General features: G+C 43.8%; 2 protein-coding genes across 5 annotated transcripts in view; both read right to left on the bottom strand.

Annotated features, from left to right (window-relative positions):
- Positions 1–585: 585 nt before the first annotated feature.
- Positions 586–17,324, bottom strand: artnb (artemin b). The gene is made up of 5 exons (XM_084546116.1): positions 17,184–17,324; positions 16,288–16,595; positions 4,182–4,252; positions 2,599–2,818; positions 586–2,339 (listed from the first exon to the last, which is right to left on the bottom strand). The coding sequence occupies exons 2-5, from the start codon at positions 16,400–16,402 to the stop codon at positions 1,828–1,830; spliced, it is 918 nt and encodes a 305-aa protein (XP_084402242.1). The 5' UTR covers positions 16,403–16,595; positions 17,184–17,324; the 3' UTR covers positions 586–1,827.
- Positions 17,325–21,856: 4,532 nt separating this feature from the next.
- Positions 21,857–25,281, bottom strand: part of st3gal3b (ST3 beta-galactoside alpha-2,3-sialyltransferase 3b) — a 39,228-nt gene continuing 35,803 nt past the window's right edge. For all 4 annotated transcript variants that reach the window (XM_084546010.1, XM_084546011.1, XM_084546013.1 and 1 more), the window contains one exon: positions 21,857–24,948. In XM_084546010.1, the coding sequence (XP_084402136.1) occupies positions 24,859–24,948 (90 nt within the window). In that variant the 3' untranslated portion in view covers positions 21,857–24,858. The remainder of the gene's footprint in view (positions 24,949–25,281) is intronic.

Raw genomic sequence — 25,281 nt, forward strand, 5'->3', positions numbered from 1 at the left:
ATTATCATACCCTGTGGGTATAAATTAAAAGGTGTGACACTCTAAGAGTTTGATCAGCTGTATCAATCCATGTGTGCCATCCATTAAGTGTTGTTACACTGTATTCCTGTTGGCTACATTTCGTTTATAAACCTAAGTGCTGCTAATTGTCTCTGTGCCATCTATCAGTGTTGCATCATGCGGGGGAAACTGGGTGTAGACATTTTGAATGGCTAAACGTTTATATTGCACATTTGAATGTGATGTTTTGATAACTGCATCTGTAAACGACCAATGTGAACATATCAAACTCTAAAAAAGAAAACACTGCAAACTGTACCACCTGAGGTGTTGGTGGATCTGTGCAGAGAAATAAAATGACTCTGAAGACTGCAAACTTGTGAGTTTTAAGATTAAAGATCAATGAAATAGTTCTTTAAAGCAGGTGTCAAACCGAGGACATCCGAGTCAGACTTTTGATTTTGGACCAGCAGATGGCGCTACAACACAAGTCCAGTGAAAACGGAGCTGGGAAACCAGAAACCCTGAAAGAGGTAATTGGACAAAAGTAGCAAAGACATTGATAAGAAGACGTATTTTTTTTTCTTTTTTAAAAAAAACAACTTTATTCCCTCAGAGGATAATGCCATACAAAAATAAAGGAAACTTTATAATAATAATAATAATAATAATAATAATAATATCTGTCGAGTGTAACTGAACTGAATTATTGCGCTCTGAAACAAGTTGAAGTTTTAGTTTAATGGTTTAGTTTAGATATGTAAAAAACAAGAGTTTCTATTTCCAATACCCGACACCAAAAATAGAGATTACTTGTCAAACTTGTGAGGTGCTCTAGAGGGGAAAAACAACAACAACAAAAAAATATTTATCAATTATATCACATCATTTTAATGTAGGTCAATGTGTTTTTAGTCGGGGATGATACGAAGGAGAGAATCTGAGCTCTAGGAGGGTATCTTATGTTTTGTGACCAATCCTACCCACCATCAAGCGTTCAGCCCAAGTTTGAGTTACTGCATCGGCTAAATGTGAAAATCAGCACCTTGAAAGGGAATACATGTACGTATTGTGTGTGTGCAGAAGTAACTGTCGACATGAAATGTGAATCTTGGCAATAAATAGATATATATCTACATTATACAGGTCATAAAAACAGCTCTCATATGAAGCCATAATAAATAAATAATTTATCTGAAATAAATATATTTTACTTTTATACAGTAATACATGAAGATGCATGGCATCCATTTGGCTGAGTTCACCTGAACATAGAAAATATACAATGTCCCTGTTTGTGTGTGGAAAAAAAAAATGACATGGAGAGAGCTGGCTTCACTGTAAGTAGTCGACATTATATTCGTCTGTTGTGTTTGAGTCAGACACAGTGTCAGTCCTTTAACTGTGCTTTGTCTCTCTATATCTTGAGCTTCAGCCTCCATGCCCATTTAAAAATCAAAACATGAGTAATAACCGGCCTCGAGTATTCTGCATTAGTTGGCAGTGATTAATTTAAAAACAATTCACTCTTTAATGAGGCAACAATAAATTCAGACAGGGATTCCCTGATGACCTCCCCCTCAGTCTCTTATGTTGACCTTGGCCTGAATCGTCCAGCTGCATCCAGCCCACCTTCACCTCAACAGGAAATTTGCCACAGGAGGGAAACAAGCGGCCTCTATCGCTTCCTCTGCTATGTGTGTGTGTTTGTGTGACAGCACGCCTCTCTGGCCTACCAGCACACAGTCTCCACCCTGAGCCTCTTGACACTTCTCTATTCAGGACGGGTGACGCTACTCTTCCTCACCCTCTCCCTCGTTGATCTCTTCAGCCCATACACATGCAGCTAGCGGCAGACAGTGACTGGATGGTCCTCCATGTGGTCTGGGCGTCCATGAAGGAAACCGGCTCGTACCGGTCAGGGCGGCAGCAGGGGTGGCTGCTGACCTTGCGGGCGGTGCGCCGAGGCAGTGAGCCGTTCTCCAGCAGCGCCTTCAGTGCCAGGTCATAGTTTGTTCTTGAGGATTGGCAGGAGCCTACGCAAAACTTGAAGAGGACAATCTCATCCGAATCGAATCCCAAGCCCAGGTCCCGAACCCTCATCTCTCTCTTCTCCACGCGGCAGTCCCTGCTGCTCTGTTTCGGGAGCCTGCTTTTACCTTTACCCTTTCTATCTCCCTTTCCCGTCTCTTCCTCTTCCTCCTTTTCTTTCCTCTTCCTCTTCTTCTTTTTCTTTGGTGATCCCTTGGGTTGAGGTTCTGTGGGGTCAGACGAGCGTGGAGAGCGTCCCACCCAGCGGCTACTTGGATGGTCATCCATCTCATCCATTACAAAAGGGTCTGAAATATAAAGGAAAGAGAGGGAGTGGTAGACAGTCAGAATACCAACGGAGCATCAGTGTAGTTATGAGCAGTAAAGTTACACATTCACTTTTATAATCTACAGCTTCACCTCTACATTTTAACTTTACATCCCACGTAAATGCACTCAGATGGCTGAGATACAAAGCAGATGCACATGCTCAAGTCTCTATCCATTCTGACACTGCCCCGTGAAGCTGATGTGCTACAAATTAAATGTTCAGAAGAGCTTCAGTACCATATAGAGCATGCCAAGTAGAGTAAGGGTCGCTGTCGTCTTCCTGCTCCTTGTCCTCCACCACCTCTGGCAGCGTCACAGGAAGCTCTCTCTGCTCCTGCCCTCCCAGCAGGCCCACAGCGTGGCCTGAATCTGATCCCACACCAGTAGCAGCACCACCAGCCTTCATATGAGCTCCTTCCACTAGGGGCAGCAGAGAGACGAGCACCCACAGCAGCACCTAAGGAGACAGGGCGACGTGTGAGCCAAGGACATTTGAAGGATTTGCGAAAAGTGGAAATTAGTGGAAATTTGAATGTTATAACCAAGTAGATTTATATTTTTTTGTATTTAATATTAAAATAATAAAAAAAGGAACATTAGCTTATTTTCTCAAAATAAATCCACATTAATTAAATCTTTTTTTTTTTTTTTCCTTTTGCTCAAATTAGGTCCAAAAGTTAGTCTCCTTTTAGCTCTGTTTGGTCTCCACCTGCTGCAGAGAAACCTGAAGAGAAATCTGTCTCTTAGTAATGCATTTTTAAACCAGTTGTATGTTGCCAAGGACATATTGTACAGTGGTGTTGTGGATTTTTTTCCTAGAAAGAGTTGCTTGTGGTTGAAATGGTGCAGAGAAATCACCAGAGATATTAAACAACAGGCTGAAAGATGCTACTTTAACTAAAAAAAGAAAATCCTCCATCTTCTTTCACAGGACACATCCTAACAGTGACAGCTTTAAGTAGATTTTCAGTGACACATACTATTAAATGGCAGGAGTACAGCTAGAGTTATATCTTTCACATGTCTCTACTGTAGTTATAGCCATTGTGCCATATTAAGCATTTTTATTCCGCATATCTTCCTTTAGGCTGCCTTCATGCGAGGCTAAGCTGCCACTTGCTAATACTGTACTTTACATAATACTGTACTCTACATGAGAATGACATCAGTCTTCTAAGTTTAGCCAAAAAAAGAAAACATGACCAAGGTTTCCAAGGTGCTGGTGTACACGTCTGCAGGTAAGCTTACTTAGAAATAATTCAGTCGCCACCAGAGGAATTGTCTGTTTAGTTATCTATTTAACAACCAATCCAAGCTGACAAAGAGCTTAACCGAGATAAAAGTGAAGTAAATGAGATAATACTGAGAAGAGCTCCTAATACACGTAGCTCTTTAAATGCTCTTCAAAAGAGAAACAGCAGTACTTTGTCTTAAGCCCTTTTCATCAAAAATGATCTCACTTGGTCTTCAGTAATACTTAAGTCAAATAACTCTGCTTTCTTTCCGCCCTGGATCAAGCTCTGTCCGCCGCCTCATAATTTAGCTATGAAAGCGTCAGTGCTGACAGGGCTTCACCAAGAGCTGAGGTCTGAGCTCTGAGGGGATGGATTTCATTAACAATTTATATCTACATATAACTCATCCTCTGGTTCCTAGAGGTCTGTGTACAGTGGAAATGAACAGCTATAAGTCTGGACTATTTGCAGAGAGGATGCATTCGTATAAGTGGAAGGGATGGAGAATGGGAGAGGAAGAAAGAGCAGAAGAATAAGGAAAGTGTGGGGGCGCTTTTGTTGCAGCAATGCATGTTTCTGACAAACCTTGGCCTTTGCTGACATTACAGAAATAATCTCCTGTCTATCCTTCTTCCGAACCCTCCATCTGGTTCCACCTGGAGAGAAAGAGAAAAAGAAAGAGAGAGGAATGTCAGATCAAGAACAAGGCTTCACACAGTCCGCTTTCCTCCTCCCAGCATTCCCTTTGAAAAGGGTAACATAAACTAAAGGCACAACATGCGGGCCAAATGATGTCTATACATTCACAGTTGTTCAGATACTGTAAAAAAAACATTCCCGCGGGCCCCCGAGTGGCCCGACGTGTCACACATATCACGTCCTCAGTTCACGAGGACAATGTTTTTGTTGCTGCCTCAGTAAAAGACCAGTGTTTGCTGCCAGCTTGCGTGGCTAGTGTCGGCTTGTCTGTTCATACATCCATGCAAACAGCCACAGTCCGGCAACAAAAGGCAGCATCTGAGATATACTCGTCAAAGGCATTCTACGGGGTTATTCCTGTGGCAGAGGTACAAGCAGGGGGAACCAGGCATGGCGAGAGCACTTCACGGAGGTCCCAGACAAAAACCGCAGAGATGCAGGACAGGTGATAAGAAATGTCACGGATGCAGATGTTTATATATAGTACGTGCAGTGCGGAGGATTGCGCCGGCTGCGGAGCGCCCCCAGCATGAGGTCATGAGGTTGTCCTTCACTGTAGGAATCGTAGGTGTATCTCACGTAGAGTTCAACAACAAAAAAAGTATTGTTCTAAAGCTAGAAGGGAAGTCAGGAGATCACCAAGTCATTAACTCAGCTCATCTTGTAGGTTTTTTTACATATTTCACGGGTAAAGTGAAAACTTTTATCCGCTGGTGGTTGGCAGGAATGACAAGAGAATTATAAAAGTTTTTAGGATTCATCCACTAGGAACTACAGAAGTCTGCTTTTGAGATATGTCAATGAGACTTTGACGAGTGACCTTTGACCCATAAATTCATCAAATGATCAGGTCATCCTCAAGTGGACATTTGCGCCAAATTGGAAGAAATTCCTTCAAGGTGCTCCTTCACATTTTTTTAGCTCATGAGTTGAGTTATTAGTAGCGATGCGTCTTGTGAGGTCACAGAGACCTTTTGACCGCTAAATCTAAAACAGTTCGTCCTTGAGTCCAAGTCAGCTTTTATGCCAAATCTGAAGAAAAGTCTGTCCAGTTCCTGAGAAATCGTGATCTCGAAAATGAGCCATACAACCAGGAAATCTACTGCCTCTGGTCCTGGCATGGTTTCAAAAAAATAATTATAGTTCAGACAAAAAAAAAAAAAAACCTGAATAAATACTGTTTAGTATTGCACTGACATTGAATGTTCGCCCTTCACTCATACAAACTGTTGTTGTTGTTTTTTTGTCTGTCTTGTCAGCGTTCTTGTCTTTCATAATTTTTCTTCTAAAACTTTCTTTCTGACTTCTGTTTTTCTATGACTTTTGTCAGCTCGATTTATCAGCTCAGCATCTGACTTGTTGAAATCAGACATCATCATTTTTTTTGACACCACATTCTGCCCACAGTTACCTCCAGCATCTTTGAAACCACATCTGTCATCTCTTTGTGTAACCTTGGCACTGAACTGCGGCACCACGGCACACACACACACACACACACACACACACACACTGTATCGTATTCGAGCGCGTACCGTTCACGTATCTGCAGATCTCACTGATAGCGCGCCGTGTTTATTTAACAATCAAAAACAATCCTGGCAGTTCTGTCTGTGCAACGAGATGGAAGACTGACAAAAGGTTACGGATCACGGACCACGATAAGACCTGTTGATGCAATTATACAATCCTGCATGTTCCAGCTGTGAGGATCCAGTCCGGGCAAAGCGAAGTTGCAGACACTGAGGGGTTTGGAGAAGGAACAAGAGGATGTGGTGGGACAATCTGAGCATTATTCAGACTGACAGAGGGAATACACGCCGCTGCTGCAACCTAAAGCTGCAACTGTGCTGGCTCCTCTCCTCATCTCTCCATCTCCCTCTGTTTCTGACTTGTCTTGAAACGTCAGGCTGAGGCGGGACAGGGGAGATATTCACCGGAGAGGTGCCATTCTGAGTCCCTAATACCACAGCTGGGAATGTTTAGCCCCTTATAGATCAACTAGCTGGGAGTCTACGTTGGGCCTGTCTGCTGGTTCATTTCAGCGCAGCACTCTGGAGCTGTTTACAGCCCGACGCCTCCAGCCTTTCGGGAGACGATGTGGGTGGGGGGAGTATAGAGGGGTGGAGAGAGGAGGAAGAAGAGAAGGAGCAGGACACTGGTCCTGAGGAGCCCCAGACTGACACAAGCCTGCTGATGGACTGTGTGAATGTGTGTGTCTACACTTTCAGATCCAACACCGTATGTGTGTGTGTGTGTGTGTGTGTTCCTATGTGTATTTAGAAAGCAGAGCATGTGTTTCTTCCTCGTTTGGCTGATTAAAGCCTTCGGTTTGTCCATCAGACTGCATGTCTGCAGCAGGAGAGCGGAGTTCTTGTCACCTTCCATTTACATTGTTGGTCCTCTGCACTCCAGTTGTTGTTCACAGTTAGTTAAGTGGGTAAGCTCCCCAGAAGCAAGAACAACCCATAAATGTAGAGCCAGTTACCAGTACCAGAGCAACATTGAATTGCTGTCACAAATACTGTGTAGGTGCTTGGAAATGTGGATGTGGAAGTCTTCATCTTACAACCATCAAAACACATCAATAACTGGTCGATTCTGACTTACGACCAGAATCTAATAATTTTACTATAGAAGATTATACAATTAAAAGAAATTTTCTGGGAGAATAACTCAGCTACAGCTAAAAAGCTGAATTAAAAACCAAGCGGCATAAATAAACCTAGACTTTCTGGATGTGAGTGCCCAAACAAAGTGTGCTGTATCTCTATCTCTATTTTTACGTGACGTCTGTGATTAATAATCAACCTGAAACACATAAAATTAAGGGTTTTTACAACTTGTACATCTGTCACACATTTGGCTAAGAGCCTTAAAACGCTCCAGCTTTCTGAACTTCCCCGTGCTCCCTGCATTAGCAAGTCAGTATAAATAAAACAGTGATTTCCTGCCTATTACTCACAAAGATGTTATAGTTTTATTAGTATTGCTATTTCCAAGAGAGGACCATAACATCAATGTGTTCAGTGATCTATGTGCCTACTGTATACTATTACATCCTCAGACCTGAGCTTTGTCCACGGAGCCTCCATAAACTCTCACTTTGTTAAAAAAAAAAAAAAAAAAAACTCCAATCTCCAAGCTCTCTGGTGTTTCGTCTGCTTGGAAAAACCAAAGTTCTCCGATAATGACCTCCTATTAGAGACTGCTACGTGCGCGTGCTCGTACGTAAAATGGTCTGACCTCCAGCTTTAACCTGTCACTACCGTGGTGCCTGATTGCGGGAGCGAGGAGAAAAACAAGAGAACAGTAAATCACCGCTGGCTCAATAAAAGACACCTGCGGTGTAAGAGGAGATGCAGGAGAGGGAGGCTGAACACCAGGAGAGCCGCCTGATCACTACCAGACACAGAGAAACCTGGGGAGGTCCCACAACACGTATCATGGTGATATCTGCCTGTGCCCCAAAGCTCTGCATATATGCATCCAGACCGTGTGAAAACTGGTTTTGGGACTTGACTTTTTTCATTACTGTGACCTTCAAGAAACTTCATTTTCAAATGTGTGATTTAGACAAATAGAAATAGACTTTATTTAACATTTTTAGACAATAAAATGATGGCCAAGAGCTACGCTGCACTAAACTTTGTTTTGATTCTCATCTTCTGATTTAAAGATTCATACACAGGTTTAAGTCTATTATTCTCTTGTTAAGTGTGCTTTCTTCCTCTTTGCAACTAAACCAATTTCACTCTTCAGCAGTTAAGCTGTTACAGTTACAGCATGTCTTAACTATGTGAGGCTGGCCACAGAGTCAAAGGAGGAAAAAGCAAGAGGAGGAGCGATGAAGAGAATAATAATAAAATAACAAGATAAGAGAAAGGAGAATTAAAAATAGAGACTGGGTTACCGTCCAGGGAAAAGAAAAATGGGAAAAAGATAATTAAACCACTGCATGGGAGATAAGGGTGAACACGGGGTAGTGAGGGAATGACAAAGTGAGAGTGCAGAAAGGCAGCGAGGACTGAAGCCCGGTCAGTCTGTAATCCCATAATCCCTGGCAGCCAGGCAGGATGTAATTGCTCGTTAGTGCCAGTTTCCACTCTGAGGCCTGTCACTGCTGGAAAACCACAGACCGCCGCCAAAATGAGAAACAGATAGCAGGTCCCATGCCTCGGTTCAGATACGCGGCTAGGGCCCCAACCCAACCCCAACCCCACCGCCACCGCCGCCTAAAACACACACATATGTGCACACACACTCCGTGTCTAATCCTTTCTCGGCCACAGAAACATGAGATAGGCCATATTTTTTGTTAATTCCTAACACAGTTTCAGCCCACACACGGGGGAGGGGGGCCTTCATCAGAGGTGTGGACACTACAGCGCCTGGAGGAGGATGGCGAGGAGAGGAGTGAATCTGTGTGACCTCACTGCCTTTCTCTCATCGCTTTTCATTAACTGACTAACAACATCTGTAGAGTCTTTTGGACGGTAAAGCTGGACACAGAGAGACACAGGGGAGGCTGGATAATCTGCTACGGGCAGGGTGACTGGCTGTGAACAACGTGAGCCAGACAGGGATGGGTTTAATTGCTGGAAATGGCCACAATTAAGATGGATGAGACAGGTGCTGTTCACTACATTTTTAATCCTGAAAAAATCGATGGTGGACTGTGTAACATTTGCTGGTTCCACGTAACTGTTGTATTTAACACCTAAACTGACGCTTTAATTGACATATTCACGTAAATGATTGACGTGTGATGTGGAAGAGATTGTTTACTCTCATCAGCCTCGTGTTCAGCCACCGCAGGAAACTGTTTTTGGGGGTTAAACCTCAAACTGAACCTCAGCACCAAACAACGACTTTATGAACGTTGAAGAGCTAGCTAAAGAGCTAATGAGGAGAAAACAGAGTCTGATTGAATATTGTGTGTTCATCAGTGTTCATCAGTTGCACGGAAGCTATATTTGCAGTCTCTCTAAGATATTCGCCACATGACTTTATAACATGACAGACAATGAGGTGTTTTCAGCTTGTTTTCCCCCAGGTAGCAACAAAAAAGCGTTAAATTACATATTCATTATTATACAGTGAATTATCTGCTTGTGCCCTGGCTAACTAGCTACACATCATGGAGAACAGTACTTCTTTCAAGCTTGATGCGCAAGGCTAAACAGCACAACCTGGAGCTCATTAAAAAGTACCTATTAGAGGTAAACTTATTGGCTGCCTCATGGTACACCTGACTGATAAGTGATTTACTCCACTGGCCCCGCAGTTTCCTCTCCACACCAAAGAGAGAAGCTCAGAAGACACATGTCTAATGATTCTGTGGTGAGATAAATGAAGCACTTTTACAGGAGAACCATGTGTTTGAAGTGTAACCGTTCTGGATTAACGCCCTTACACGTTCAGCTCCAGGGATGCCAAAAGAAGAGTAACTGCAGGTCATAAAAGCGCTGGGATCAGTGGGTCACAACAAGCACGATAAAATGCATTTTTCCATGGGTCATAAAAGCTTCACCCATGATCGGCACATTAACCTCGAGCTGCAGGCCTGACGGCATCATTACGGCGGACGGAGAACCACCAAAACCGCCTGCCTCCACTAATGGAAGCAGAAAGCTGAGGCTGTAACAGCAGTTCACAGCAGAGGAAATGAACAGGTATATATACGGGAACTAAGCAGGCATTCTGCAACCAAGCCAAGTTGGGAGCATAACAACGCCACAGGCATCTAGAAATATAATTTGTAAATAAACAACATCTGAGTTTTGGCACACAGTGTGTTGATTTAGCTGCTCATATATCCAGGCAACAGGTTTCAAGCATGCAAATTAAGCTCTTCCGTTTGTGACTACATATTTCCGTGTGCCTTAATGTCTGATACATTTGTCACATAATAGTGTTTACTGTTGTGATGGGCACACTACCAACTCCTGCCAGGATTTCTGACTCCTCTGACTTTGTGTTTGGTTCAATTAATCTGTCAGTAACATTTCATTAGGAGAAAAAAAGAAAAAAGAAAAGAAAAGTGAAACTAGTCACTAAGTAACCCAGTGGTTTCCTGGTAATGCGTAAATGGCACTTAATTTAAAAAATTAAAAACGATTTGGGTTAAAACGGGTTTTATTTTTGCATGTTTGCAAATGCTCTGATATTAACCAAAGTGAGTGTTGATCTCTGAACAATGGCACTACTAAACATGAAAAATAATAATAGAGCTTTTTGCAAACTGACAATTCCATTTGGAAGTAAAACCAAAAGCGTCTTAGCTTCATTTCCTGAGGGGCTGCACCTCTCCTATTAGGTTCACTCTCACTGCTCTCTTGGCCTTGTTTTAAGACACAGACAGCAGCTGTTTTCACCACAAACACTATGATAAGCCCCCTGTACTCTCTGCCAATCACCATACAGCAGAGAAAGTTAGCATCTAGCAGGTAACTGACTGAGGTAGCTCCTGAACGCCCCTTATGAGATGGTGGAGACCAAAACTGAATTAAAAGAAGAGTGAATGCTGGATTTTTGATTTAGACACAAACATGACTGATTCCTCACACCTGTTGTATGTTCAGTTTACATCTGCATTTACAACATGCTGCTGCAAAGGAATCAGTCAACCCAGTGCTGCTCTATAACCTTCATCATGACCATCAGACTGCTTGTGTTTGATGCCGTTTTAGAAATTACAGTGTTCCTAAATCTCAGCATCTGTAAGTACACTGTTAAAACTACTGATATAAAAGCAAAGCACCCGTCTTAGAAGTTGCAAACTTGCAAAGCAACGAGAGAAGGTGATTTCTAGTAAAGTAAGGAAGTGTAATGAACCAGCAAGGATTTTCCACAACAGCTGTAGCTTCCACAATGTACAACAGCCTCAAGACAAGATTAAGCGTGCAGGGTCACTGGAAAGTTTAGCTAACGTGCAGTTAGCACTAATTACCCATACAGAAACATACAATGCTATGGACTTAGCGTCTTGTGACCCGATCAGGTAAATTAGAGGGGACACTGTCATCCACTGCGCAAGGTCCGTTTTCCCATGAGCGCTGACATTAAGCCTCCTAATGTGACACATCTGTGTCCTCACCGTCTCGCTTCCCTTCACTCTGTTTCTCGCTATGGCTGTTTCCCAGCGTCCCTGACCCTAATAACCCAAATTCCAGCCTGATTAAGTTGGTTTTAAAAGGAAGCCACACAGAGAGCGGTTGGGTGAGCCTCACCTTAAATGGGAACACATTTTAGCTATGCTGGAGCGATGATCAGAGGGTAGGATTTCACTTTCCGGTGTTTGTGGGGACGGTTAAAAGACCGCAGAGAGAACAGATGGGGATAATGGGGAGGGATAAGGAGCAATAGATAGGAAACACACACACTTAGCACAGGGCTGCTTATTATCTGCCAAACACATTGTGTAAAACTCATATTTCCACTAAACACAGGTTCACACACACATGCAAACACACTGAAATTCCCTCTCTCCTGACCCCAACCCCAAACCCTCACAACCTTTTCATGCTCCCGTCTCGTGTTGTTTTTTTTCTCCAAATTAAGCTCGCACTGAGCCTGAAAGTAGCACTCCCACAAGTGGCCATCAGTGACACACGCATACACACCCCCCCCCTTGTCATTATTAGTGTGTCTTGTGTCTGGGTGAACCAGCACTCTCCAAAGTGTTTCCGTGTCGCCCGCTCGCGCCCCAGACTGGCTGGGTTTAATGACCTGGCCTGATAGTTCAAAGCAGCCCTCAGACGCTATGATTAATGAATCTGACCTGCTAATTTCAGAAGAATACAGCTTATTGTATCAAAAAGCGCTCTCACAGACACAAATGCCGCACCGGGCTAGTTAACATTCTTCTGTATTTTGAGAAAAAGTTGTTTTAAAGAGGGAGATTTTCCGATAAGGACAGGAGTTAGCTTTATGTTTCATCAGCGGCTCCGAAAGTATTAACCGCTGCTTTGTTCTAAATAATTTAAGCTGTTTGAACTTGAAGAAGTCAAAGTGCTGAACAACAACAAAACAATTCAAGATCAGAGAAGGGAACAATTCCCCTTGCGCACTTACACAAGATTGTCCAGCGCTACAAAAGCAAAGACCCAGAAAACAGAAGTAGCATGGGAAGCATTTGTCTGTAGGAATACATCTAACAAATTGAAATTCCTTTTTGTCAGATCATGCCTCCTTCAATTTGGCCTGAAGGAATCACTGTGGTTCGTTGCATACTCTAAGCACTTCCAGATTGGAGTTGCCCTGTGGCACTTCAGGTTGCATAATCAATCTCTCTCACCGCACTCTCTCCATTAGCGCTGGGACAAAACAGCCAGAGTAACGTTACACACCGACGCTGAGATGCAGCTGAAGACAAGGCTCCCTGCACAGAGCACACATCCATCTTTTACGGACAGAGTTTCATTCATCTGAAAAGATTGGGCCCTAGCTTTAATGTTGAGGTGATACTGCACCAGAGTTGCTGAGTAATGACTAAAAACGCTTTAATCTGTTCCCTGTAGTTTTGCAGCCCGTCACTGTGTTTAATGATGCTTTGTGCCAAGTGAGCAATCAGCATTTCATGCATTTACTGTAAGTCTCTTCCAACTTTCTGTTTGTGTCTGGAGTCAGCTCTTTCTCTAGCAACAAATAAAGTGATAAAACAAGTCTCTGGCCTTTATCTCGGCCTTTTAATGTCTCTAAACTATCTCTATAAAGAGTTGTAGGGCTGTTCCCGAATATTTATAGCACTATCCATTATGAGATTAAGGAATTATGCATTATGTTGAACTTGGTTACAGGACTACATAGGCAACAGAAAAATAACAGACATTAAAACCAGTATAACAGCTTTATGATTTGTTCAGATGAAAACGTAGAAAATCCCATAACAGACATACTTACTGAACACATTCAAATCAAGTTGAGGCCAATTCATAGTAGTAGCATTTTACGCTAGGCAGTTTATGCTAACCAGAGTAAACAAAGAAAAGAAACTACAAACATATACATTCTTGCCAATTAAATAATATTTTTTGAACCTAATATTATTTTGATGTTTTTTGTGTTTTTAGTAAAGCACTATGTGTTTTAATGAAATAATACTGCATCAGAATCATGCTAGCTAGTTAGCTAGCTAGTTCTAAATGGAAACATATCAGCAGTATGTTCCCAGAGCCCTACGATCCCAAGATAAATTTGATGAAAACACACTCCAACTGTGTCTGGGTCAACTTCGAGTTTGGAGATGTGTATGTTCGGCTCTAATCTGACATGACAGATTGTATTTGAGAGTCTGGCTGGTTCTGTTGATATACAGTAATTTTAGCCAAAACTGACACAGACTCTTGTTCTGTTCGGGTTTCCTCTCAGTCGTACAGAAGTGCTGGGGAACAGAACATCCCTTTGACGAGTTCCCACGACAGCCCGTGTGTCATGTTAAGCCACTACAGAACTGGACAACATGTTTTTCAAGTTCCCTTTTTGTGCTGTATAGAGCCGTGTAACATAGGAGCCTTTGTCACGTTCCCATTATCTGCTATGTTAAATCTAGGGAACACTGGAATGACTCCACTGTGACACTAACGGGGAGGAGCTAACTTAGAAACAAACGTGTAATTTGCAATCATTTAAAAATGTAATTTTATGTACAGCAGTTGAATTTAATACACATATGCAGCATCGGAGGTAGTTGAAAGATCTTGGGGCGAAATGTGAACATTTATTTTAGCTGCTTTCACATTAGCTACTTTGTATTGCAAGATTATAAAAAATGAAGCAATTGGAAGCAAATGTTAAAACTGTACTTGGTTTGTGGTGTATTTTTGCAGGAGGTGGTTTGTAAGATTTTCTCTGTCAAAGAAATACCATTTTATGATTTGAGGATAATGTTGGTTTAGAGCTAAACAGAAGCCTGGGTTTTCAGGCCCATTAAATACCTTTTTTAATAAGTTGAAAAGTTGTTTAAGTCTGCTACAAAAAGTTGGCCCTGAAAATGATGAATGTGAGCAGATATAAATGATGAGAATCTGGTTTCTTCTTCGAAAGAAAGGTCAGCAGGAAAAAAAAAAAGCTAAATATTGGCTGAATTTGTTCTGACTTTCAGCTGTTTCTCTGCCTCCGTCTCCTTGGTTGTCAGGTGAAGTGGATGTTCTGTTTTCCTTGGCAAATCTGATGAGAAAGATGCAATCTTCCTTTCTAAAAATGAAGTTATTATCTCCAATATGTCCTACAGTATTAAATTAAATACATGAAAGTAATATTTGAAGTATCAGACTCTGCAGCTGGAAGCTTAGTGAGTAATGAAGACCACTGGGAGAGGAAGACAAACAGTGTCATAGCTTGTTTGCAGCCTCAGCTGCTCCAAATCTATTTGTGAGGAAGGCTCTTTGTGTAGGATTGGGAATTATGATATGACATTTTAACTGCAAGGCTCTCTGTGAGTCCGACTAGTGACACAAAACAGCATCTGAGCAAGTAAGAGTTAAACCCATAACACAAGCAAACAGCACGCTGACTCTCGTAAAACCACAAGCCAGTTAAAACAAACCAGACCACACATCGGCAGGCTGCTGGTAAAGAGAACATGCCAGCCCGCTGTACCTGACCCTCGGCGGGGCCGCCGACCCCGCGACCTTTGACTGGAGGAAGAGAAAGCTGTGGCAGCGTGACGGGGGAGTGTGAGATGCCTGGAGCGGAGGGAATACGCTCATGTTCGGCTTGAGATCAAACTGGGGTTTTTCAAACACCTAGAGTAAAGAAAAACAAGGCTGTTTCACGACATGTTTTCACACATTTTACAGGCATTTAGTGAGGGGTGCCTGTTGGAGATGTGCGACATGTCTCAGGTGATGGCAAAGCTCTCAGACACACACAGGGATTCATCAAGTGCGACGGCTTTGAGGAACAAACAAGAGATGAGGAGAGGGCTAAAACACCGGAGCACGATTCAAGTCTGAGAGACCTGACTCCCTCCAACTGATCCTGATCTGTGATTGTGTGTGACATTGTAAGTACATGGCTGTGTGAGTCAGCGGGTCACTGAGTCAGTGAACAAGTACGAAAGTTCAGCTACAAACGTATGAGTCAGAGAGACATCATCATCTAGTTTCTCTTACATCTATGAGCAGACAAATCTTGACAGTTGGGGATAGAACCCCCCCTGAGCTGAAACTGTGACTGCGATGAAGGAAAAAATGAAAAAACCTGCTGACAAATATCCTGAAGCAGCATCTCGGCCACAGACCTCAGAGGGCCGAAGCCATCAACAGTGTTTCAGCTGAGACTGAAAAGAAATGTGCTTGACTTCCAGGATGTCAAAACACCTGAAGCTTAAAAGACTTCAGCCTGCCCTGATCCCCTCAGAGGAGAGGAGGGAAACGTATGCCGTGTATGTGTGTGTCTGTGTGTGACCAGCACGTTGATATTTAGATTTGCAGCCCACCACAGAAGAGGGTCACACTGGAAGACTTCCTGACTGCCACCGTTTCCTCCTCAGCCAGAAGAACACACACATACATTCATATAATTTCACACTCCATTTGATTTAAAATAAAATTTCCCACAATGCACTGTTGCCTCATTGCACCTTGTAAACACATAAATCATAAAACCTCACTTCATAAACCACATGGAACAAGTACCTACACAGTCCTCCCCTCTGTCTGCTTTTCACAAACACCCACTATAAACCACAAATTAAGACCAACTCTCGGTCCAGGTCGCAGTGGCCTCGAGAGTAAGAAGGAGCCCCAAGCAGCTGGCAGGTGCGTGCGGGAGGGTTTAGTGCTCAGCAAAAAGCCACTGAAGTGAAAGGAATTCAAACATCAAACAATGTCAGTGTTGTCACAGCAAACATAAAGACAAGAGCCCGGGACTGCTTTCACAGCGACATTAACGCATACAAGACATCCAGCGCTGTTATTCCAAACTACTATGATATTCTCTCAAAACACCTTTTAGACAACTTTAGAGAATCTGAGAGTCGCCTTACCCGCTGGCCTGTGCGCATTCCGCTCCAAGTGCGCACCGGAGGGGACAGGATATGCGCTTCTTCCACGCTGGGCGCAGCTCATGTTTTTTGCTGTCCATACGCGGCGATGTGTCATGTCTCACAACGTGTTGTCACGGCTTCCAAGTGCTCAAAGCGGGCTGTCTCCTCTGAGGCTGAAACAAACATGAAGGATCCATCTAAAGGCGGCTCAGCTTCTACGCGAGAGGCGCCTCCTCCTCCTCCTTTGTACGCGGCCAAAATGCCCCTACTCTGGGCCGGTGTCCTGACACAGCTTCTTGCTCTGCACCCTGGACAAAAACAGACCAGATATTGAGAAGGGGCTAATAAAATTCAATATAAAATATATTGTAAATATAAAATAAGTATTTGAATGTCATTTGACAGTGCGTCAAATTTAACCACCGTATGAGACACTTTTAAAAACATTTCATTGCAATTTCTGTCTGAATTGAATTATCTTCCGCTTCTATCACCTTCTGCCTTGTTTAATGACATTTGGATTCTGAAATTAGGCTTCTGGAAGTAAGTGAAGTTACTAAAAGTATTTTTAGTTGTAAGATAAATCTATTCAGGGAGGAATACGAGACCAGATGACTTGTTTAGGTGGACATTTTGCAGGCGGTTTGGGATATCCAGGACGAGGAAAATAAACTTTACAGCTGACTCGTGGAGGCAGGGTGCACCCTATATAAAATTTAATTAGGCAGGAGTTTGTTTGCGGTGACATAAACAGCACACCCAGAGAGAGGGGGACATTCAGAAGTGTACGAAATGTTTGCCCTATATCTGCTACTTGCACCGCGTCTCTGACTCACGTCCAACCATCGTTTAATAAAATGAAGCCAGTTTTTCAGGCATGACTCTCCTCTACTTACCTCCAGTAACCTGTTCAGTCTTGCCTCCAAATAGTTCCTATGGTTAATCAGTAAATAACACCACGAGGGGAAAAAAAAATCTATCTCACAAATACGCTTTGCGTCTCTTTTTAAAGAAGTCGCTAGTTTATTTGAATGTCCCAGAAGAGACTGCGCGATCGCTCGGGGCAATTAAGAAACCAAAAAGAAGTCTTATTTTCTTCTTCCTTTGCGTGTCAGCTGGCTTAGAATCTGAAGTTCAAATTGAGAAACAAAAAACTGTCCGCCGAAATATCAAAATAAAAAGGTCCATGCGTCACAGCTTTACGCAGCTAAACTCCGCATCTCCAAGAAGGCTCGTCTCTTGAGTTTATAAAAAAAAAAAAACAAAAAAAACTCTTTTACTTTGGACTCCGGTATCCAATTATCAGAGACTGTCTCGCTCCTGTGTCTTCTCAGGAGTCTACTACACAGCTACTAAACAATGTCTACAATGCCCCGCAGGACAGGAGGCTGTGCGTAAAAACAGCGCGCCGCTCCGCCTGTCAGTGGGTTTGTGAAACCGGAGCGCGGTGGCGGCTGCACAAAGTGCTGCGAGTTTTCTTCCCCATCCACATGTCTCAGATATCTTTTTGTTCCTGCGCTGGGAGCAGCGAGGGAGGGAGGGAGGGAGGGAAGGAGAGAGAAGGGGAGCGATTGTCACACAGTATGGTCATGGAGGATTTCTGGAAAAAGAGCTCCAGTGGAAGAATCCCGGCAAGAGACATCTGTCCCTTAGTGTTTACACTTCCAGGCTGATAAATGTCGAGTGTTTCTATATTCCACTTGAAGGCGCACGCTCAGACAGTGCACACACATGGACACATAAAGATGCACTGTGAGAGGGTGGCTCCCTGGGCACATGTGGGACACCACCCCTCCTACACTGGATAACCCAGGTTTGTGGTCGTTTTGCGTCAGCTTGTAGTCATCTCCTGTGGTCTGTTCCTCTCCTGACCCTTTATGCTTGTGTGCAGTAGGCCCGTTCTATAGTATTTCCATGCACACACGCATGATTGAACGCAGCCACCTGTAGAACGTCATTCTGTACACACAGTGGCAGATGTTTGCCATGCTGATGCATGTATTTGTCCTGCCCTGGCCTCTTCAGCAGACTGTGTCACCTGCTGTCAAGTCTGAAAGATGGCAAAAAGGGAGTGAAGCCAGCAAGTGCCACACACCTGTAATCATTGCTCCACAAATCAAGCACCATTCCCTTTCCCTTTCCACCCAACATGTTTGTCCCATTCATCCTTGCCACCCCACTCCACTCCACCTACCCACCCACCGAAGCAGGGAAAGGCCCTGAAGGTGAGGCACTCCCTGCAGGGCAAACACCGAGGCCCGTCGAGCACAAAGGCTGGGTAAACAGCTCCTTAGCTTTCTTCTCCAGGCCCACTCTCCCTGCAGAGGCAGAGACAAATGCAGGGAGGATCCATGGTCTCTGCTAAGCCACTATTAATAGTAGCCACCATCAAGGCAACAATGCACACAGCTGAGTTGCCTGGCATGTAGGAATGTACCATCAGATAGTAAGGATGAGCTCAATAAGAGGCAAAGCAGAAGAAAGAGGTCAGCTAGGATCATAAAAGTCTATTATTTGTGGCTCGCTAAGCTCCAAATCAAAGGCGTCACAAAAAGTTTAGAACTGCTTTTTCAGTAGGCTATCGTCCACAACACTTGCTAGTTACACACACAGATCATTATCATCCACGTCAAAGTGACCTGGCTGCCAAATAATGCTCTCTTCTTAAAAACATGACATCATAAAGTGAGAGAAAATGTCCTCAGTGAAGTCAGCCACAGAGTAAACCAAGACAGCGAGCAGGTGGCAGAGTTTCCACAGCGGGCAACGCAAATTCAAGAAGTGTGTCTACATCATCCATCACTGTGAGCGATGCCGGTGAACTTGTTCGGCTTTGTAAAAGGGATTTGCAGCGTGACACTGTTTGTGCACCCGCAGTTAAACCCCATGCAAGCAAAACACACAGATATCTAAGGTGCACGCCGCACACACACACACACACACACACACACACACACACACACGGGATTAGTTGCAGACCTCCTCTCTGGCAAGCGAGGGGAACGTGACGGCTGTAGTGGAATTTTTCATTTCCTTGTAAGAATATAAAACTGAATTTACGAGGACATTTTTTTTTAACATCAAAATACAATTATTATTTTTTTTAAGTTCAATCATTTTTGTGTCCAGTGAGACTCAACTCTTTCTGATCCAAAAGGTTTTCTCTCTCTGAGGGATGTGCATATTGGTTTCCATGGATACAAGGTGCAGGTTTGGGCCTCTGGAGCTCCTGAGTCCATCCAAGTTCAGGACCGGCTGTGAGAGAGGGTGGGCGGTTTGGGGTTTGGGTGGTGATGCTGGAGGGAGACAGACAGAGAAGAGAGTGGTTGCGATTTGCCAGATGTGATGTGAAGGAGAGCTAAAGGTTATTTCTTTTATTCCCTCCAAGGTTTCTCTGGTTTCTTCTGGAGGCACAGGTCGCTGCCCTCACTGCCTGCCCTTCCTCTCCATCCAAAGGTGACCTTCTTTTCTTGGGCCTCTTCCAACTTCCAAGTTTGTTTTCACTTTTCAAGTGGGAACTCCCCTCGACCGGCGCACAACACGAGGCCCCCGGGCAAAATCTGCGGCGAGAAGTCAGTCTGTAGCTCCGGCAGCAAAACAGCGAACTCCATAACAACGTGTTTCCACATTAACTCAACAAGTGAACGTAACGGAGATAAATCTGCAGTCATTACGCTTCATCACAGCGTTTCAAAGCTGATCTCCTGCCGGCGTCCTCCAGATTTGTTGTCTCATTGTTTATACAAACAAATCATAAAGCAAAGCGTCCACATATGGCTCAGTGGAGGCTGTTACGAGGATGGATGGAGGCTGAGGAAAGTAAACAGCAGAGGCGCTACAGAAGTAAGCAGCGGTGAAACTTTAGACCTCGGCCCTATCTCAAGGAAGAGTAGCAGAAATGAAGAGCGGAATAACCAAAAATTGAAAGGCGACAATTAAGCCATATGTTAAGAGTTTGAAGACAGAGCAGCTCCGTGAGGCTGAGGAGCTCCTGAACACAGTAAAGCATGACAAAACCTCAGGGACTGCAAATGGCAAATGCTAGATTCTGTATAGAATGTATTTTCACACTCTCCTCGTCCTCCTTCACACAAAAGGCCCATTTTCAAGACCTACAGATGCACTTGACTTGTTCCTCATCTCTGCTTGTGTTTCTGTCTTAAATGTCAAATCTCTCATCTTCAGAACTCCTTGTTAAATTTATACTGAATATCCAGGAATAATCACTGCACAGTAAAAGTTCAGGAGCTGACAGGACTGGAAGAAATATTTCTCCATCAGTGCTACAGCAACATGTCAGGCCTGTAGGTGCGTCACATCCAGAGACAAAGGTAAAGTGACAACATGTGGGACACGGTGCCAAGAAGGGAATGTTGTTTTCCCTCATCTCAGCTGACCCGTCATTAAGTAAACAGAAGAAAAAAACTGGATGTCTGAAAGGGTGTTTTCGCTCCCCTTTCCAACTCTCTTTTACGAGGAGTTTAAATTTCAGGCCCGGAGGTCGTGGCCTCTCCGTTCCAACCCCGCAGAGAGGAGGTGGGGCGGGGGGAACCTGTCGCTGAGAATAAAAGGCCCGCCGGCTGAAGAGGTGCAGGCGCGCTCATACCCCTGTCTGCCGGACGAACAGGAACGGCCGCCTCCAGCCAGCCGGCCAGCCAGCTGCCTCGGGGAGATCCCAGGTGGCGTATATTCTCCTGCTGCGGGGAGCGAGCATCCGATCCCACCCTGAGGAGGTGAGGAAATCTGTGGAGTCGGAGTAGCCGGAGCCCGGTGGTTTTGGTGACCGGCGAGGCGTGACTTTGTGGGGGCTGAAAGTTTCTGGCACCCCATTAACAGCAGGATGGGACGGTCCAGAGGAGCTTTAAGGGCCCTCGGCGACTTGTCCTTTCACCCCACACCAGCACCGACTTACAGCAGCCCTACAGCTGGATGGCTTGCTCCTCTGGTTTATGGCGATGTTGCCGGGCGGTGAGAGTTTCAGGGCTGCAGCTGAATAGCCCCGTGTGTTTATTGTGTGCGTGCAACAAGTCTCAAATGGGTCCCTTGTGCCTTTTAGTGAAACAGGATCCTCATCAGCGTTGAGCAGGTGAAGAGAAAGAAATATACAACACAGAGATGGGAACAGAGCACAGAACAGAGAGGAGTCAGGAGTGGAGTTGGGAGAAGAGTGAGTCAGAGAGTGGGGCAGACATAAACACTCCAGAGAAAAGGAGAGTACATTAGGGAGGAAGTCCAGTCGATGGAGGATTGAAAAATGATTTCCCCTGGCTCTGCAGGTTGAAGATACAGAGTACAGAGCAGCAGAGGAAATCCCCTTCTCCACGCTGCTCCATCCCATCCCTCCTTCATCTTCACAGAGCTTCCTGCAGTTTGTAACCTCTGAAGCACACTGACACTACACTACCTGATGGGCGCTGCGTATCACGAGGCCCCCTCCACTGTAAGTATAGCAGACTGGGACACTTAAAGCCGCGCCATCTACAAAGAAGCCACCCGCTGTCACAGTGTGACAAAAGCAAGGATGAAAAGCAAAATGTGTCCACTGACATAAAACAGACAGTAGATTAAATACATCAAAAATATTTACTATATGTATATATATATATACTGGAAATACACAGTGTACAGAAACACGTATATACAATAAGACAAAAACAAAACAACAACTGATGAGCCGTTTGGGAAGAACATATCCTGATGCTCCACAGTAAACAACATGCACAGGCAAATATCCATTACAAATGTATTTATTGAATCCATTTATAGTTGTATATAAAAAAGAAACACTTTTGATCATGTACCACTGATGGCGATATGAACGATGAAAGCACATACATTCTGTTTCATTGTGAAATGGTTAGTACAAGGGGTGATTTGGGTCCAATCCATTTGAGCTCCTCCATCATTCCTTAAAATAATAATTAAAAACAAAAAAAAAAAAAAAAAAAAGAATGTCTGCTTAACCTGAAAGCTTTAAACCCATACTGGTGGTTTGGTGTGTTTTAGAGTTTAAATTGTCTTTATTTTGTATTATTAATGATGATTTCATGCAGAGACCTCCCTCCTCGCCTGTGGTGGTTTTTGTGTTTATGTCCGTGTTGTCGGGCGGTGAGAGTGTCAGCGCTGCAGCTGAATAGTCCTGTGTGTTTATTGTGTGTGCAACAAGTCTCAAATGGGTCCCTTGTGGCTTCCAGTGAAACAAGATCCACGTCAGCGTCGAGCAGGTGAAAAGAGAAGAAATACACGACAGGGATGGTAACAGAAGGAGAGGAGCGGAGTCTGGGACAAAAGAAAAGTTCAATTTGTAAAGCTTACGGGCCAAAACATACCAGATCACCAGTACGAGGGTTCAAGTCTTCCTCGAATGTAATTAAAGCGCATACAGTATGTGCATGAAATGGACTGGTCCCGAATCACAGAAATGAGGAGTCCTGTCCTAGGGCCAAGCTGACACACTGGATCAGCTGCAGTCGCTATCCTGTGTCACACTCCTGGTTACAGTTTTCAGGTGATGAGGTGTAAGGCACTGACAGCGCCTCGTGATAGCCACCCGTGATAGTGCAATGATCAGCTCTTCCCACTGCCTTTACGCTCAAAAGAAAAAAGTCCCACGCAGGACCTAGTTGTCCAAGAAATGTTCCTTTCCTTCATAACCAGCAGAAGCGTTCTGAAGGTAATTGTTGCTACATGATACCAGCAGCAACTGCGTAGACTAAGAAACAAGCAACAATAGTAGGTTACTGATTCAGAGTAATATGTTTCAGCATACGTGTGTAGAGTAAAGAAGAAGTAAAAACAGAAAAAAAATCAGAGAAAAAAAATGCATAAAGTTAAAGAAAAACAAAGAAAATTCCTCTTTTGGTAAAGCAAAATCTAAAATGCACCATCACTAGATAAAGCTGATTATCGCATTCATATGATAATACAACAAACATATGTAAAATTCTCAAAAAGTTTTTTTTTTAAGGTTGTAGAAAATAAAGAAGGAAAGTGTTCAATAGCGTAATAAAGAACTCTTCCAATGTTCAAATACTGTAAAGCATGTGGCAGAACCATCATGTGCAAAGTGCAAAGATCTGAAATCAGCGCATCTAACACCGACTTCAGACCGAGCTACTGTAAGCCACCGATTCTCTGAAACTTTACAAAATATCTGTTGTGTTTGATACAGAACATCAAGAAACAGAACATGTAAGAAAGTAACGGACGACGCATAAACCACAAAAATTCTGACATTTACCATTAAGCCGATCGAGACCAGAACGCTGCTTCTGCCACAAACTTGCAGGTGCAGTCTCAGAGGAAGCACATGTCTAAAAGTCTAAAACACAAATGCAAACTTTTGTCTGCAACAGTAAGCAGGCCCGCCTGTAGCCAAAATGCTGGGATTTTTGTAACAAAATAAATAATTAAAATTAACCCTAAAACAAAAATATATATATATTTATATTCTACAATCCAAGATTTCATCATTTACTGAAGAACAAGGAAACTCAGGAGCAGCAACAGGAGGCTGGTACAGGGATCCGACACGCGGTCCCTGATCGGGGCAGAGCGTGACGCTGCGCCGTTTGTCTGTGCTGCAGCCTCAAGGCTCACAGCTGATGAAGTGATGACAACAGTACCGTGTGCAGGAACGATACAGAGAGGAAGTAATGCGGTGTCCAAATTTTACTTCACTTTCCAGACAAAAATAAAGCCTTACAACACAAAATAATTTAGAGTGATGAGAATTAACACGCACCTTTGTCCCGATAGGTGCTCTCAGACTTATTTAGTGTAGAGAATCTTACAAGGCTGGATTCATGAATAACACAACAATATTTAGAGCTTAGAGCTGCATCTTTGCTGCTCTGGGCATTAGTGTCTCAAAGCAAGTGGCAGGTGACCTTCTATGGATGTCTTCTGGCTTGGACAGCGTTCATTCAGAGTTGAAGAATGAATGAAGGAATAAATAAATGAATGGACAGTTGACAGGTGGGGGAGGTGCTGCAGCTCGTAACAAAGCACAGTAAAAATCTTTGATATTTACACTGAGTAAAGTGAATACATTCAGGTAGCAAAAGGAGAGGGGGATGACCTCTCCCCTGTACGAGGTACGTTTGGCACTGCGAACACTAACGCCCATCCAAACACACTGTTACAGTTCATCCCTTTGTCTACTGTCCCGTCATCAGGTTGTCCCGAACTTCTCTGGGTCACCATGTCACCTCTGCTCATACTGTTCATTCCTGTGATACAGACGTATGAAGTGGTAAACGCTGAAGCTTTCCAGCGACTGTCTTTTAATAAGACAGGAACCAGGCAGACCCAGTCCACCCCATGCTTCCATCAGCAGGAGTCTTTGGTTCAGAAGGCACGCGTGTGCATCTCTCCACAGAAACCATCCTGTGTTTCTTTTATATAATCTCCTTCAATATAAAACAAAACAAACAAACAAAAAAGAAACGGCAGTGTGCAGGCCACCCGGATTCTAAGGGTTTCTCTTTTCTCCACAAGTCAGTCCATTTCCCATTTTTCTGTTTTTGCAGTCCTTAGGGAATGGCAGAGGGAGAGTGGGTGGGTGTAAACTCAGATACCGTTGGTCAGGTCTGTAATGACGTTGGCCCTCACCAGCTTGCGGAGGAACTCCTTCTCCTTGGCTATGTTATGTGTCCAAGACTGTGGAGAAACAGAGGAAGAAATAAATTAGGAGTTCTAGATGAAGAAGGAAGCTAACTGTGGTGACCATTTTAAATGCACCTCTTTCAAACACACTGCTGTATCCAGTGATCCACTAGTCCACTAATCTTTTTATATTCCCTGCATCTGTACGAGTGGGTGTTCAAATGTGTAAATATATGTAAAGCCACGCTTGGTCAGTTTTCCTCCCCGCTGTCCAGAGAGCTGATATGTAACCAGAGCCGGCGCTTCCTGTGTGGTGCTATGGGATGAACGGTCAAAGGGACGGCCAGAGAGCTAATAAAGGAGGCACAGGGTGGAGGAAGAAACATA

The sequence above is a fragment of the Chelon labrosus genome, assembly GCF_963514085.1.
Source record: "Chelon labrosus genome assembly, chromosome: 6".
Lineage (NCBI taxonomy): Eukaryota > Metazoa > Chordata > Actinopteri > Mugiliformes > Mugilidae > Chelon > Chelon labrosus.